General features: G+C 46.2%; 1 protein-coding gene across 1 annotated transcript in view; it reads right to left on the reverse strand.

Moving 5' to 3' along the window:
- Positions 1-8,735: 8,735 nt before the first annotated feature.
- LOC108933179 (transmembrane protein FAM155A-like) overlaps positions 8,736-14,386 on the reverse strand; it is a 66,291-nt gene continuing 60,640 nt past the window's right edge. Inside the window, exons 2-3 of the mRNA XM_018750060.2 lie at positions 11,368-11,539; positions 8,736-10,899 (exon numbers count right to left, since the gene is read on the reverse strand). Of these exons, the coding sequence (XP_018605576.1) occupies positions 10,604-10,899; positions 11,368-11,539 (468 nt within the window). The 3' untranslated portion in view covers positions 8,736-10,603. The remainder of the gene's footprint in view (positions 10,900-11,367; positions 11,540-14,386) is intronic.

Genomic DNA, 14,386 nt, shown 5'->3' on the forward strand with positions numbered 1-14,386 from the left:
TCACGTATTCAATACACCTGAGGGCAATATTTCTAGTAACATTACAAGTATGCTGCCTCTTACTAGGTTTTCTACTAGAGGAATTGACCTTATTGCCTATTTTAACTTTACCACATTCTACTAGGACTGTCCTACTGAGCAGTTCCAAGCTTCACAATTCTATGTCATTAGTTATGTAATTTTTGTCCATTTTAGATTTATGCTTATATCGAGACTTAAAGGCAGGGCTTTGGTTGTCGAAGGGTGTAGAGTCCTCTACCCACTGGGTGATGTGCTTAATCTTAATGTTCTCTTCTGGCAAAATAGTAGCGGGTTCAGCTAAAGATGGAAAAAACTGTTATTCCGCTGGAATCCTAAGGCAAGGGGTCGTCTTCGCGGCTTTTGTCGACTGTTGTACCATCTTCTTGGTCGTCTTCTTTGATGGTCCCCAGTGTTTCTTTGTAATGGTTCTTCTGCCTCACTTTCTTGAAGAATTCCACTGTTCACTGGGGCCACTCCTTGTGGATCAGAACATTGATGTTACAGATTGGCTTCCCTCCATGTTGCTTTCTTATCTAGTATTGGATAGGAGCAATCTTTGACAGTTCATCATCCTCCTTGTCAAAGTGCTTCTATCTTGTCTCTGCTTCGTGCTCCTTGGACTTAACCGAATGGTAGAATTGGGCATGTTGATAACAAACGTGCAGGGAGTTTCCTGCTTTAGAAGTGAACATTCTGTTGTAGTGCTGACGCTCCATCGGAGATGGTTCAGGCACTCCTCCCATGTTTCCTTGAGGCTTTTCTGTGGACAAGCCCTCTTGAGTCTTTGAGTTCGCAATTGAGAAGAAAACCTCCTGCGGGTGATTAGCCCACAGGATTTGCAGAGCTCTTGTTAGCCCATGAGACATGATTGCCCGACTCTCTACCTCGAGGAGGTGGGGGCTGACAAAGAGAGGTGCAGTTATACTGCAGTGAAAATACTCACCTTTATAAATAGAACTAGTGGTAAACTTTAGGTGTCGGTTTTGCTCTCTTTTCTTTCTTTGTGTTTATTGTTGTTATTATTATTTGTTTCATATTTACTGCATATTTATTCACTCAACAGAAACATGTGCTTTGAAGCCAAATGGCAAAGTTTATTTTTGGTCAGCCTTGATGCTCCTCCTATCCAGCTCAGTCAGAATGGATTATTTCTGAGAATTAAAATATTAAAAATTAATATTTTAACATTATTAAATATGTAATTTTTTTGAGAATTAAAAATGCTCATGTCATGTAAGTCAGTGGTGGTAGCAGGCCAAGGTAATGGAACATGTCATTGGGGAAACTGAAACATGCACCATTATCGCGCCTTTACTGGAACGTTTACTGTGCTTGGACTCATTTCAAGGGTGGACTGGCTAACCAATCAACAACTGAGAATAATAAAATAATTGGTAAACAAAGTTAAAATCCATCTTTGAGTCCTACAGTGCAGTGCCACGCCCCCTCGAAACACCTGTTTCAGAAGTGTCAGTTTTTACAAGCAACACCTTGCACAGCTCTTAGTCCTCCTTGCTGGGGTTCAAATCCATGTAAACCCATTGTATCCTCATCTTACTCAGTGTGAGTCCGTCATTGTGAGACTGGACACACACATCTGAAAATGTGGTGCTCCTACTTCCTTGTTATCATACCTTAATTCTTCTTTCTTTGGACTCGTACTGGAGGAAGTGTAAGGGAGGGGGTCTGTGTTGTCCCCAGCTTTGTGTTCAGCAGTGGGTGTTCTCCTGACTCAGGTGAGCTTACCTGCACTCTTATCTCTCTTTCTCTCTCTCGTGCTCACACACACACGCAGTGTTGTTTCAACAAAGTCTGTGGGAAAGAAGTCTCCACACACTTCCTTCGTTGTGATCACCTCTCAGAAATGAGCTCTTATCGAGTAAGTCAGATATTTTTTTTATTTAATTAAATTAATTAATTTATTTTTTGGTTGCCAGTAAGGAAGGAGGATTTGGAAAGTGAACTGACAAAACCTGCATGCGAAATTGACATACACGCATTCATATTTGTGATGAGCCGCTGACAGTACAGCCAGTGAAGACAGCAGCAGCTGAGCTGAAGGCTGAACCCACGCCGTTCCCAACTCTGTGAGACAAGAGGACAGTTGGGGTCTCAGGGGGTTGATGGGAATCTGTCTTGACTCGACCGACTCTGCATCTTGCGGCACCAAGGCAGCGGTGCCTCCACCTGTCCTGAACAATCAATGTGTGTGTGTGTGTGTGTGTGTGTGTGTGTGTGTGTGTCTCTGCATATGTGTCACATGCTGTTAGCCTCAAACACACACTGTGGACATTCCCTTTTGGATGAGTGCGTTGAGGAAAGTCATTTATCTGAAGCATTAAGGCCTGCAGCCAAGACCACTAGCACCAGGTAGACATCGGGGTTCATTCCTTTACATGGCAAGAAGGTCCAGCTCAAGGGGCCACTGTAGTAACACCACTGCAATCATCTAAAGGCGTTGTTCCCGAACCTTGAGCTGAACGAGCATTCCGATGGGTGTTCCTGAGAGTCATGGGGGTGGTACTTTGATCGTGGTAAGCGAAAGGGAAATACACAAACCACTAAACTACCTACTGGCTAATGGTTTAAAATGCATCTCTGAATATGATGTCTCTAAGACTGTCCTGAGCTGTGCAGTCTCCTGCAGCCCTGGACTCCCTGGAAATGGACCCAGTGCCACCAGGAACTCCACTCCAGTCATGATAGAGGTAAAACAGGGTTCAAGAGGGGAGGTGAGCAGCACTTTGGCACTTTGCTGCAAGGGAACTTGTGCTGCTCACCTCCCCACTTGTGCTGCTCCACCTTAGATGAACTGCGCTGCCATTTGCACCTGGATGCATTATTAACCAGAGCACTCGCTCATTGTTTTGGTGCCGGTGACATTTGCGAGTTGTGGTACCTGCCTCCCAGCAAACTGTGTACGGGGGCGGATGGTGAGAAATCACCCCTCCCCCACCTCTAGCTGCCCCTTCCACGGGGGGGCAGAGCTTTCCAATACACGAGTCTGCTTAGCGAGACCATAGCTGCCTCCACAGAGGATTGTGGGAATGACCAGAGTCTGTAGGACGTAGCGGTCCCTCTGATTCTAGTGTCGTTCTCGGTTGCTGAGGCATGAGAGGTGACCATACAGGACAGAGGCCGTGACTGCAGTGACGGCAACCTCACAGAGGCATGCACGCTTGGTCTGTATCAGTCCTGTGGCCCCAGTTAACCGTGGAGCAGCAAGATAAAGCAGTAGGGACGACCACCCGGTCCACTGAGGACAGAGAACCGAGATCGCAGAGGTGGCACCGAAAAATGAACAGCTGACAGTTCAGATGGACTCTGGACCGTGTGGACGCCCCTCTGGACATCACCACACCTGTGAAACTGTAACCTTGAATCCTCCTCTCACACACTTGGATGTGTTTGGGTTTCTGTCCGAGTGCTGCTGTCTTGCTCATAAGTCGTGTGTCTAAGGTCAACTTCCTGCCCCAGGCCTCGGTTGCAAAACCAGCCGTACAGAGAAAGTCAGTGTCTGTGGGCTTCTCTCTCTCTCTCTCTCTCTCTCTCTCGCTCTCTCTGTCACACACACACACACACAGGTACACACACACCTTTGAAATCTGTTCCATCTGTTTGTCCACAGCTCATGCTCAGAAGTGTAATAACACTCGTTTCCTGCTTCATTTTGCTGAGTCCCACCCCTGTCCTGCTGATAACACACCTTTCCCTTTCATTTCCTCCCCGGAGAGGCATCCCTGTCTCAATCTCGACGGTGCACAAACCCCTCAAAGTAAGACGCTCTCAGCCAAAGGGCTTCAGCAACCTAAAGGGTGCACTGCCGGGCCTCGCGGCCACGGTTATGTTGCTTCAAACCCTGCCACGGGGCGAATGGAACATTAAACATGGCAGCTGCGTAACATGGCAGTGCCCGCATGGCAGTGCTCAAGGTATTGGGTGGGCATGGCCAGGGAGAGCCACGCTCCCGTTTTCTAAGGAGAACATAACAGTACCCACGATGACCTTGATGAAAGAAAGACACGGCACTGAGTCCTAACAGCAATGCCTCCTAATTACTTACTATAATTACCAATTAGCTGCTCATTTTGCTTTGAAGATACTTCTCTAAAGCACAAAAAGACTCAGGCTGCCCCATGGGCTCATTTTACCTAAGTTTAAAAATATAATTTAAAAAAAGATGAAAAGCTGGGAAATGAATATTGTATAAATATTAAATATATACAGTATATTTATAAGTGTAATCTATAAGTTGAAGGTCATTTTTTGATGACGAATACTTTCTACACTTTCCCCCAAGTCCATTAACCCTTGCAAAAAACTTCCTTTACACACTTAATAATTGCCATTGTGCCATTACCTGTGTCTTTGTAATGCACGCATTAGATTTCCTGTGAGTAAAGCGTCTGCAAAATTAATAAATGAAAATATAAATGTAATAAAAATACAAAATTACCTTCTCCTTTACCCAGGGGGTGCGGTGGCGCAGTGGGTTGGACCGCAGTCCTACTCTCCGGTGGGTCTGGGGTTCAAGTCCCGCCTGGGGTGCCTTGTGACGGACTGGCGTCCCGTCCTGGGTGTGTCCCCTTCCCCCTCTGGCCTTACGCCCTGTGTTGCCGGGTAGGCTCCGGTTCCCCGTGACCCCGTATGGGACGAGCGGTTCTGAAAATGTGTGTGTGTGTACCTTCTCCTTTACATGTATTTAGGACCTAAATGCCTAATCTTATTATAACGGGTGTATGTGCTTTAGTTTTCTTTAACATTAAATGTAAAATACAATTTCTATCTATCGCTGTATCTCTGTGATATTCTATAGTCTTGTCAGTCTTCATGGCTTATTTGATCGAGCACTTTATGCACTTTCTCCTTTGCCAGACGTGGTGTGTGACGGTGAGAACCGTGGTGAGATACCTGCCTCTGCGTTAGCGGTGTACACATCGTGTCGTATCCCTAGATGGAAGTAAATGCATTCACCGCTTGCGTCTGTGGCTGATTGAAGCCGACGAGACGCAGGGCCGCAGCCTCGTCTTTGTGGGACGTGGCGAGGGCCTCACAAAGGCTCAGCTCTAGTTGTGTCACTCTCGATTTGGCTTCCTCTGTCGCCGTGTCAGAGGTGACATTCTTTGCTTGTTTTTGGACACCGCTCAACAGTCACACCTCTCAATGGGCTTCTTTGTCACATTCGGGAGGCACGATTGAGTCCCCCCCCCCCAGGATTGGTGTAGTTCCTTAACCCTGCCGCAACATAGTTCCAAGCAGCAGGGCTGTACCCAGCTTGAAACCACGACTGGAGTAAGACTGCTCCGCAATCAGAAGTGGAGTTAATTTTTTAGTCTCTCAATGGGCTATTGGTTTTATTTTACTCATCTGAATAGAACAGCATGAGTGAAAACCGCGTGGCTCGATTAATAACGCCTTGCAGTAATGTCTTGCACAAATTGACAGTGTTGCAGTGCCTCCTACTGGTTATGTTGTGCCAGTGCAGCAAACAAGTTGTACGCATCTTCATTAGGAGTCAAGTTGGAATGCAGCAGGTCCAGTTTTTACACCCCATCCCCAATCTCCATTTATTTATTCATTTAGCAGCTGCTTTTATCCAAAGCATATTCCAGTGAACTCTATGTAGTGTTATCAGCCCACACACCTTATTCACCAAGGTGACTTACACTGCTAGATGCACTACTTACAATGGGTCACTCATCTATACATCGGTGGAACACACTCTCTGTCAAGCACACACTCTGGGGAACCTGAACATCCACGGCCGCACCTTCACTGAAGCAAAAAGTGTGGACAAGATTCACATGTTGTCTTACATATTCCAGGATCCACCTGACACCTCAAAGAAATCGATACACTGGACATCAGAAAATATAACTTAACATATTTGTATTTATTTCCATTAGAACATATTTTAATTGAAGCCATATTCCTCATACTTCTGAAAAGATCATGACTTGTGATTGTTTATAAATTATTTAGTCAAAGTTGCTTGTAAAAAAAATTAAAGATAGTTACTGAACTAAATCTTCTATCATATTACAATATACTGGTAGAATAATAATAGTGATATCTTTATATGCCTTACATTTGAATCATTGTATTCTCGCATACAACACCTCGTCCTTTTTTCAAAGGCTAAAAATCGGAGGACATTCGTGGTGGTCAGATAACATCGCTGTCAACAGTTTGAACAGAAAGCCCAACCGCGAACACTGAGGAGCACAAACATGAGTGACTGAGGGAGGGTCTCGGGGAGGCTTCCTGCGACAGGTTCACAGAGAAAAGAGACAGGAGATACAACTGCATAGATCCACGGGATTTAGAAAATAATTATCAAAAATAAAAAATCAGTACTGAAAGCACTAAGGGAACAGAGCTTAACATGAGACTGTGTGTGTTCATGTTCATGTATGAGTGCAGAGGTTTGAAAAAGCAAAAAAAAAAAGGGGGGGAAATGACTTTTGGTCATACCTTGCATTAAGTAGGAATTTTTTATTAAATTCACAGATGTAACTAGTTACTAGCACAATAAGTTACTTGGAGCCACAGAATATCAAAAATAATCCAATATGACTGTGATATAAAAAATATCATTTTCATGCAGAGAAATGCTGTGTCTGCATAAATTAGGTTGTGAGTTATGGAAATTGGGCTAAAACGCATTTCCTTGGACATAAAGTGCAGTGTGAGTGAAGACCGGCCTTTTGGCGAGGGGTGCGCAGGAGAACGAGGGCCACTGCTCCATTAATGGAAGCTGCGCGTGTGTTTGTGTGTGCGCGTGCGCGCGCACGCGCAGTTCAAGCTTTGTCCTGCTCTGTGACGGCATCTGCAGAACGTGCCATGCCTACGAGATGCTGGGAGGGGGTTCAGGTCAAAAGTCACCATGATGTTACACCAAAGTGAGTGTATGACTATAGGGAAGAACTGGTGAGGAACTGCTGCTGTTCATGGCTCGTTCTGTGGTGAAACCCAACATTGACCTTAGGACCAGGATGTAACGCGCACCGCGGTGTGTCGCACCGGGGGGTGCAGGGCGCGCTGGAGGCCTTCCGAACCTTCTCGTGTTCAAATGGCCCTTTAACACGAGCAGGCGACAGCAGGCAGACACAGCAGGGGGCACCACATTCTCCCAGGCCCTGCTCCTTCCTTGCTCACTTGCTACGGGAACCAGGTGCAGTACAGGAACACCTGGGAGTGTTTGCGGTTAAAGTCTCGCCTGTGTCTGGGGCGGTGGGGGGGCTCTGTTCAGTCTTTACATGGACTTAAATGCTTTAAAGGTCAGACACAGCAGATGGAGAGCGTTGCGGTGCTGAAAAGCGGTGATGTATCGCAGGCCCCGCCCACCGTACAGCCCACGTTCATGTTCACGCTGTCGTACAGCTGCGAGCTTCTCCAGCCTCATTGCGCCGCTCTAATCTTGCCACACGTTTCCTCCAGCGCTCATCGGAGCCCCACACGCATGAAGCCATTTATCTGCGGATTACTGTGTTTGCTCCGCCCTGTGGGGGAGGGGGATTAATTTATTGAATAATGGAGCTTCCAGTACCTTCGCCATACAGGGGGTCTAAGGACTACAGAAGGACCACGGGTTCATGGTCCCGGGGACGAGTTGGTTGCCCTGTTAACTGCATTAAACACTTATCGGTGCGGTCCAGGTTCACACATCCAGCGGACTCCTCATGTGTCTGGATCAGGGTTTTTACACTGAAATCCGTAACATCAGCCGCTTGGGACCACATGTTACCAGGGTCACAGACACACAGTCTTTGGGAAATATGTTCTGAATAATAACGGGAAAAAGGAGCTTTTTCAGGATTATTATTTTTTTTTTAGCTGTCTTGTTTAACAAGGCTGCAGAGGATGTGTAAGCTTTATGGCTCTTGATTGGGTCTTTAACGTGACAGGTATTTGGTTTAAGTTTGTTATCGGAGGGGTCGGTCCGGTCGAGGTAATGATGGGTGTGACGGTCAGAGGACAACGGAGACACTGAAGGCCCACGGAGTGGTCACTGGGCAGAGGTAGATAAAATAAATGTTGGAGGAAATGGAGGGGGCGGAATGGACAGCCAAACACAACCACTGAGAAGGGAACAAGAACGACGTGTGACTGGTCGTCTACAAAAACATGACCACAGATGTATTGCTTTGTTCCGATATCAAAGTAAAATGTAGTTCAGAACATACCATCTCTGTCTCTTAACTTATAAGGCTTTAAACATCTGGCTGTTTGTTACATTTGTTTAATATAGTCGTGTGGAGTTAGATGAGTCATAATTAAATTTTAATAATAGTCATATAATTAAACTGGGAATGGTCGGGGAGTAAAAAGTGACTCGAGCCGAAAGCCTCTTTGAATAAATGGCGGAAGTGATGAAAACTGGAGACAAAGTGAACAAACACTCCCGCCTCTGTGTTCTGCCGTTCTTCCCAGGGTTGAGCGGAGTAGTAGCTTGTAGCTCTAGGCAGGGATCAGCTCTGTGTGTGTGCATGTGTGTGTTCGTGACATCGTGTGTTACCTTCCTGAACAGTACCAAACAAATGCCATGTCTTTAAGTACCCGCCCCCCCGCCGAACCTCCAACCCACTGCATGGCGTCCCCTGTGTTCACACACGCTATGACAGGCACACCGGTGGAAAAGGAAGGAAAATGTCATTTAAAATCAGCCCTTAAATCTCCTTCCCCCCTCCCCCGCCGCGCCCTCAACCCCCGTAACCTCTTCACCCCCCCCCCCCACCACCACCACTAGCATGCTGGGTCCTGCTTCCTGGTGGCAGCAGTGGTATTTTGGGCATCTGGAAAACACCAACCCTTGCAGTCCCGTATGAGGTTTCCCTTGAAGCATGCAGCTTTACCAGACCTGTGTGTGCGTGCGTATGTGTGTGTGTGTATGTGTGTGTGTAAACACTTAAGAAGCCCTTATACTCAATGCAAGACACATTAAACACAAGAAAACACCAAGAAAAAGATCTAAAAAGGACGCCACCTTGTTCAGCTCGATGACTTATACTTTCATTTGGCCGATCGTAGGTGTCCTGGGTCATTTTCAGAGCAGCTCGTTACAGCAGCTTTTGTTCAGAGGTTGGGGAGTACTTAATAGCGGCACAAATGCAATTTCACAAAAAAGGTAAAAGAACCAATAAAACTAAAAATAAATAGTGCCGTTGACTGCTTCAGATTGATCTAAGGTAAACTGATTTAGGATTAAAAGCTGGTTCTAGGCACATGGCAACAATAAACACTACACACATAGCCCTCCTTGTTCATGTCATTAACAGACCGAATGGTTGTTTACGTATAATTTTTATTTACACCCAACAATGTTCCTTATGTATTTTTTTTAAACCAAATAATGCTTTATGATCTTTATTGTGTATTTATCGGGATACTGTGGCAGAGATTTTTCCCTCTACAATAAATACATAGAGCTAGCCCACAAATTATTTGTTGGTAAAATATGAATATAGTATATTTATCCATTCCTGCTATCTCCCAAGATCTGTCAAAAAGCAGTGGTGTAGTGTTCATTGGGTCCACGGTCCTAGCGAGGACAACAGCGAGCTCACACATTTTGAGACCTTCCACATGCAAACACTATATTATTTATCAAGGCTTTGAAGTATTTTACGTTTGTTTTGTGGATTCATCTGAACGTTGATGATATACAGGAAGCCCTGCAGTTCAGATGAGCTCTGGGGGGCAGCATTACGGTGGCTGCATTCTGTATTAGCATGACCCCGCCCTTCACAGCTGTGGCCACACCCTACACTGCAGTAACAACTTCACAGGTTGATGGGACCACATCCTTCACTACAGTTACCACGCCCTGTATTAGCATGACCACACCCTTGACAGCTGTAGCCACGCCCTTCATGGCAGTAACTGTGCCCCATCTCTCTGAGACTCGGCACGGCTGCCCCAGACATCACTAGTCATCTTGCTGGTGGTGAGAAAATGTGCACCTGCACTTCGTTTGGGTTGCTGAATCAAGGAAATCGAAGGCTGCGTGAGTGTGTGTGTGTGTGTATGTGTGTGTGTGTGTGTGTGTGTGTGTGTGTGTGTGTGTGTGTGTGTGCGCGTGTGCGTGTGCGTGAGCTTGTCAATAACATCGAACCCTTCCGTATGGCAGACTCTTAAAACAAATGTCAGTGTACAGTATTACAAATGACCCAAATTTACAGCAAACAAGCAATGGATGGACGCTAGTCTTGAATATTTAAAAGCATTCCAGTCTGACAGCGTCACCCCTTCCTGCTCCGAGGCCCTTTCCAGCGCAGTAACAAATAAACACAAGAGACAAAATGAATCCGATCCTGTAGTCATCTAGTGTGGAATCCAGACAGTAAAACGAAAAGTATAAAACAGTGTGCGAGAAGTCGGTTCGAAATAATCCTGTCTACTCAACGAAGGCTGTGGCGTCGTCCCGTCGCGGTGCTCATTTTCGTCTCTGTCCTCATCTGCTCGTTGCATGGGCCTTTCGAACCCCTGTCCTCCGTGGCTTGTGCCAAAGGAACCCCCCCCCCCCAAAAATGCTGCATGCGCAGTGACCGGTGCGCTTCCCTCCAGATGGGGGCGTTCCCAGTCATTCCTCATTGGTGGAGCTCTCCTCCACAGAGGTGATGCCCCCTAGGCTGATACCCGTGGAGTTCTGTGCTGCGGTCACCGTGACAACGGTATGTAACAGGACCAGGACGAGGAGGCAGAGCCGGAACCTGCTATTACAGAGTCTGGATGTACCGGAGGTGGTCACGGACACCCTGTGGTGGCAAGAGGGGTGAGTTCTTTTGATTGTCCCATCGGAGTGGCTGTTGGGTGGGGAGTCCCATCGGACGTCGCAGCACTCGGTCTCCACGCCGGACATGTCATTTCTTAGAAGCCCTGCAATTTAACAGCAACGTTTTAATCGACCGATATTGGAGGTCAGACACATTGGAAACCATCATCAGTGCAGCATGTATACAGCAGTAAAGAACCTTAAAGATATAAAGACTTACACAAAAGGGACAATAAAGAAATAAACAGGGGCAGGTGGTAGCATAGTCATTAGCAGTGTGCTTGAGCAAGGTACTTACCCTGAATTTCTCCAGTAAAATACCCAGCAGTATAATTAGGTAAATAAGTTGCTTTGGAATAAAACAAAATATCAGCTAAATGCATAAATGTAAATATAAGGACAATAAATAATGTAAATGAAGGCCCTTGCAGTAACTCTCCTGGCCACTAGGTGGCACTATCAATATGTCTGAATCCCTGTAAGGCTGGAACATGCGTTTACATATCCAAGTACCCCCCCGAGAGAGCGTGTGTGACATGTGACTAGTCAGTGTGCCAGAGGGCAGCGTTTACCTGAACATATAAAACTCGGGCTTCCTCCGTAAATGAGATCGTCATTGTCCGGCAATATGAACGGGCACCGCTTCTGTACCTCCAGACAGTATTGCTTGCACGGGATCTTGTCGCTGCAATTCATCTGTGTCGTCTGGAAGTACTGGGAGCAAAGCCAGGGCTTGTAGGCCATCTGCAAGACATGATGGGCAGGGTGAGAACTTGGGTCCCTGGTTGTGTTCCTTGTGCAGGCATCATTACCTCATGTGGAAGACAAAGGTGGTTCAGGTGAAATACATCACGCTTTAACCCAAATCTCCCCAAATTCCAGCAACCCACCCATGGGCAGTATTTTTAAGCCACCCGGTCATATATCATCGCAGTATTTGTCAGGTTCCCCTATGGCCTGCAGTCACATTTTGCACCCTTTCCCACCAGTCTGGCGTTGAACATGGTGGAAATGACCTGTTTAGACAATGCCTTGATGGTTACTGGTCGGAAATAACAGGTTAACACAAAACTAACCCCAACACGCGACGCCCCTTCCAGCTTGTCCTCTGTTTAAACTGCTCTTCGTGTTGTCATTCAAAAGCCACAAAGAGCCACAGTTAAATTCCCTTCAACAGACTAGTTGATTAAATAAGTAGAAAATTTTAATTACATGTTGTACCTTAGAGTGTGGGGCATTCAGTGGCTTTGCTGAGTGCACAGATGTAATAATGTATAACAGTGAAAGTGGGTGAAATACGTCTGCCAGCACAACAAATACATCAGTGCGGTACATATTCCATATATGCATGTATATATAATTGATACATCTGGACTATTCATAGGTGTAACTCCAGCCCGCACTTTGATCTGAAACCACCAATATAATTATAAGCATAATGAATAATTTGTCAGCCTGAGACGTTTGCCCCAAGCCAGCCTCTTGTGGGACTATGAAGTATGCTGTCATAGATCATGTCAATTTCCTGCGGAACCTGAAATATTCATGGGGCATTAGGAAAACTCTGCACCCCGGTAAAGCTACAGTCCCTGACATCGCCGTCCTCTCCGCCTTGTGAGCCTCTTCGATTTTACAGTGCGGGCCTTGGAGGACAAATCCATTGATGGTGGATGGGGGGGTGGCGCTTTACTGCGGTCCCCACTAAGACACCACATGGTCAAACCCGTTAATTGTTATTTATTTTACGGGATTCAGAAATAAACGAACATCACGTTTTACAAGAGCATTTGTTTCTGAGAAGAGCAACCCCCCCGCCCCCACACCTGGCAAAGTATGGGGGGAGCTTTGTCTCGGCACTGCAGTCCCGGTTCCACCTCTGAGTGCCACAAAGAAGCGACAGTAGCTGCAACCGCGGTAGCTGGTGTGAAGAGCATTTTATTGCACAGTGGAAGAGAGGTAACTGCATGAAGGGGGAGGAGCTTATTATCAGTCGTTATCTATTATTGCTTGGTTAGCTGATTCTTTTCCCAAAAGCGGCTTGCAATGTGAGTTTTAATACACTAGACTGCTTACTATGATTTACCTACGATGTCGTGGTTAGGGCCGCCACCTGCACGAATAGGCAAATCATAGAAAGTATCTTTAGCTGCCCCCTCTAGTGTTGAGTGTACCACTGTACCGTCAGATTGTGCCGTTCAGAGCGCACAGAAAGGAAGCAGGGATCACCTTTGACACGTGTGTAAAATTCGGCCATCAGCATGCCATTTCACTTCCTGCACAGCGCCATTAATTCAGGGCTTATTTCATAAAACCAATAATCTATAAAGGCTTCTCCAGGCACGCAAAGCCAGACGTTGTGTTTATCGCAGGAAATCGTCTCGCGACAAACGCTCAGCGTCACTTTGCGAATGTCAAGGCATTGTTCTCCCCTTCGAAACGGCGACATCTGCGTGTACGCGGCCCGACGCCCCGCCTTATTTGTTTCGCGCGTCTCGGCGAACGCATCCATCCTGCAAGAACAACATAATGTCACGTCAGCGTCGCGCGGAGGAAGCCGTAATGTCAAATGCTGGTGAGGGCGACGCAAAGCGGGACGCATCGACATTTTCCACGGAGTCGTCATTGAAGCCAAGGCCACACACAGACTGCGCTGCAAAACATCCTTCTACACTTTTTAAACTTCGCCGTCTTCTGATGGGATGCAAAAGTTACGGGCTTTTTCGGCGAATCTGGTTACACATGTAAATATGCGTTAGGAAAGCGGTGTGAAAATACATCGTTCTCCCCTCTTCATTGAATTGGACATCAGGAGGCGGTTCCTATAGGACACCGGTTCTGTCTCCTTTACAGCCACTTGTCTGTGTAAAGTGCAAACAAAGAGCGGTGCTCAAGTGTGTGAACCCTAGCAGGATGGCCATTATTCTTGTGTACAATATTAAAATGAACATACACAGACACCCCTCGACTTACGCAAATAGACCATTCTTCAACCCCTTACGCAAGTCAAAATTTTCGTATGTCGGATTCCCCCTCCTCCCCCACAATTCACATTCATAATTTTTCCATCTGTTAATGCACCTTGAAGCTTCTTCGTTAGTATTGTTGTTTCCATGCTAGCTGTTCCTTTCACGTGCTCCTTTATACGTACAGCATCCTTCCTGTCGTATTTATAGTCGATACAGCTAAACCTGGTTCCCATACTCAAGACGATAATCTCTGCCCACCTTCATACTTCCTTATTTTCAATTTCATCTCCAAATCGATTGCTGTACGCTTGCGAGATAGTTCTCGTTTTCCTTCGAGCGCACGTTTACCATCAGGCATTGTGAATAATGAAAAAGGTAAAAAAAAAAAAAATGTGAAAACAACACTACACTAACGAGAGGTGCTCAAGACATGTGGGAACTGCGAAGATGGAGCTTCCTGCCATGTCTGGTTATCTCGACTTGCGCTTAACGTATTTCAGATTTTTTGCAAAAGCGCTATCCGTAAATGTGTATGCTGGGAATTTTCTACGTAAATCCAGATTTACGTTAAGTAGAGGGGTGTCTGTAAAATGAGTAAGCGATTGATTTACATCCCCGATTCTAC

This window comes from Scleropages formosus, chromosome 1, assembly GCF_900964775.1.
Source record: "Scleropages formosus chromosome 1, fSclFor1.1, whole genome shotgun sequence".
NCBI classification, from domain to species: Eukaryota; Metazoa; Chordata; class Actinopteri; order Osteoglossiformes; family Osteoglossidae; genus Scleropages; species Scleropages formosus.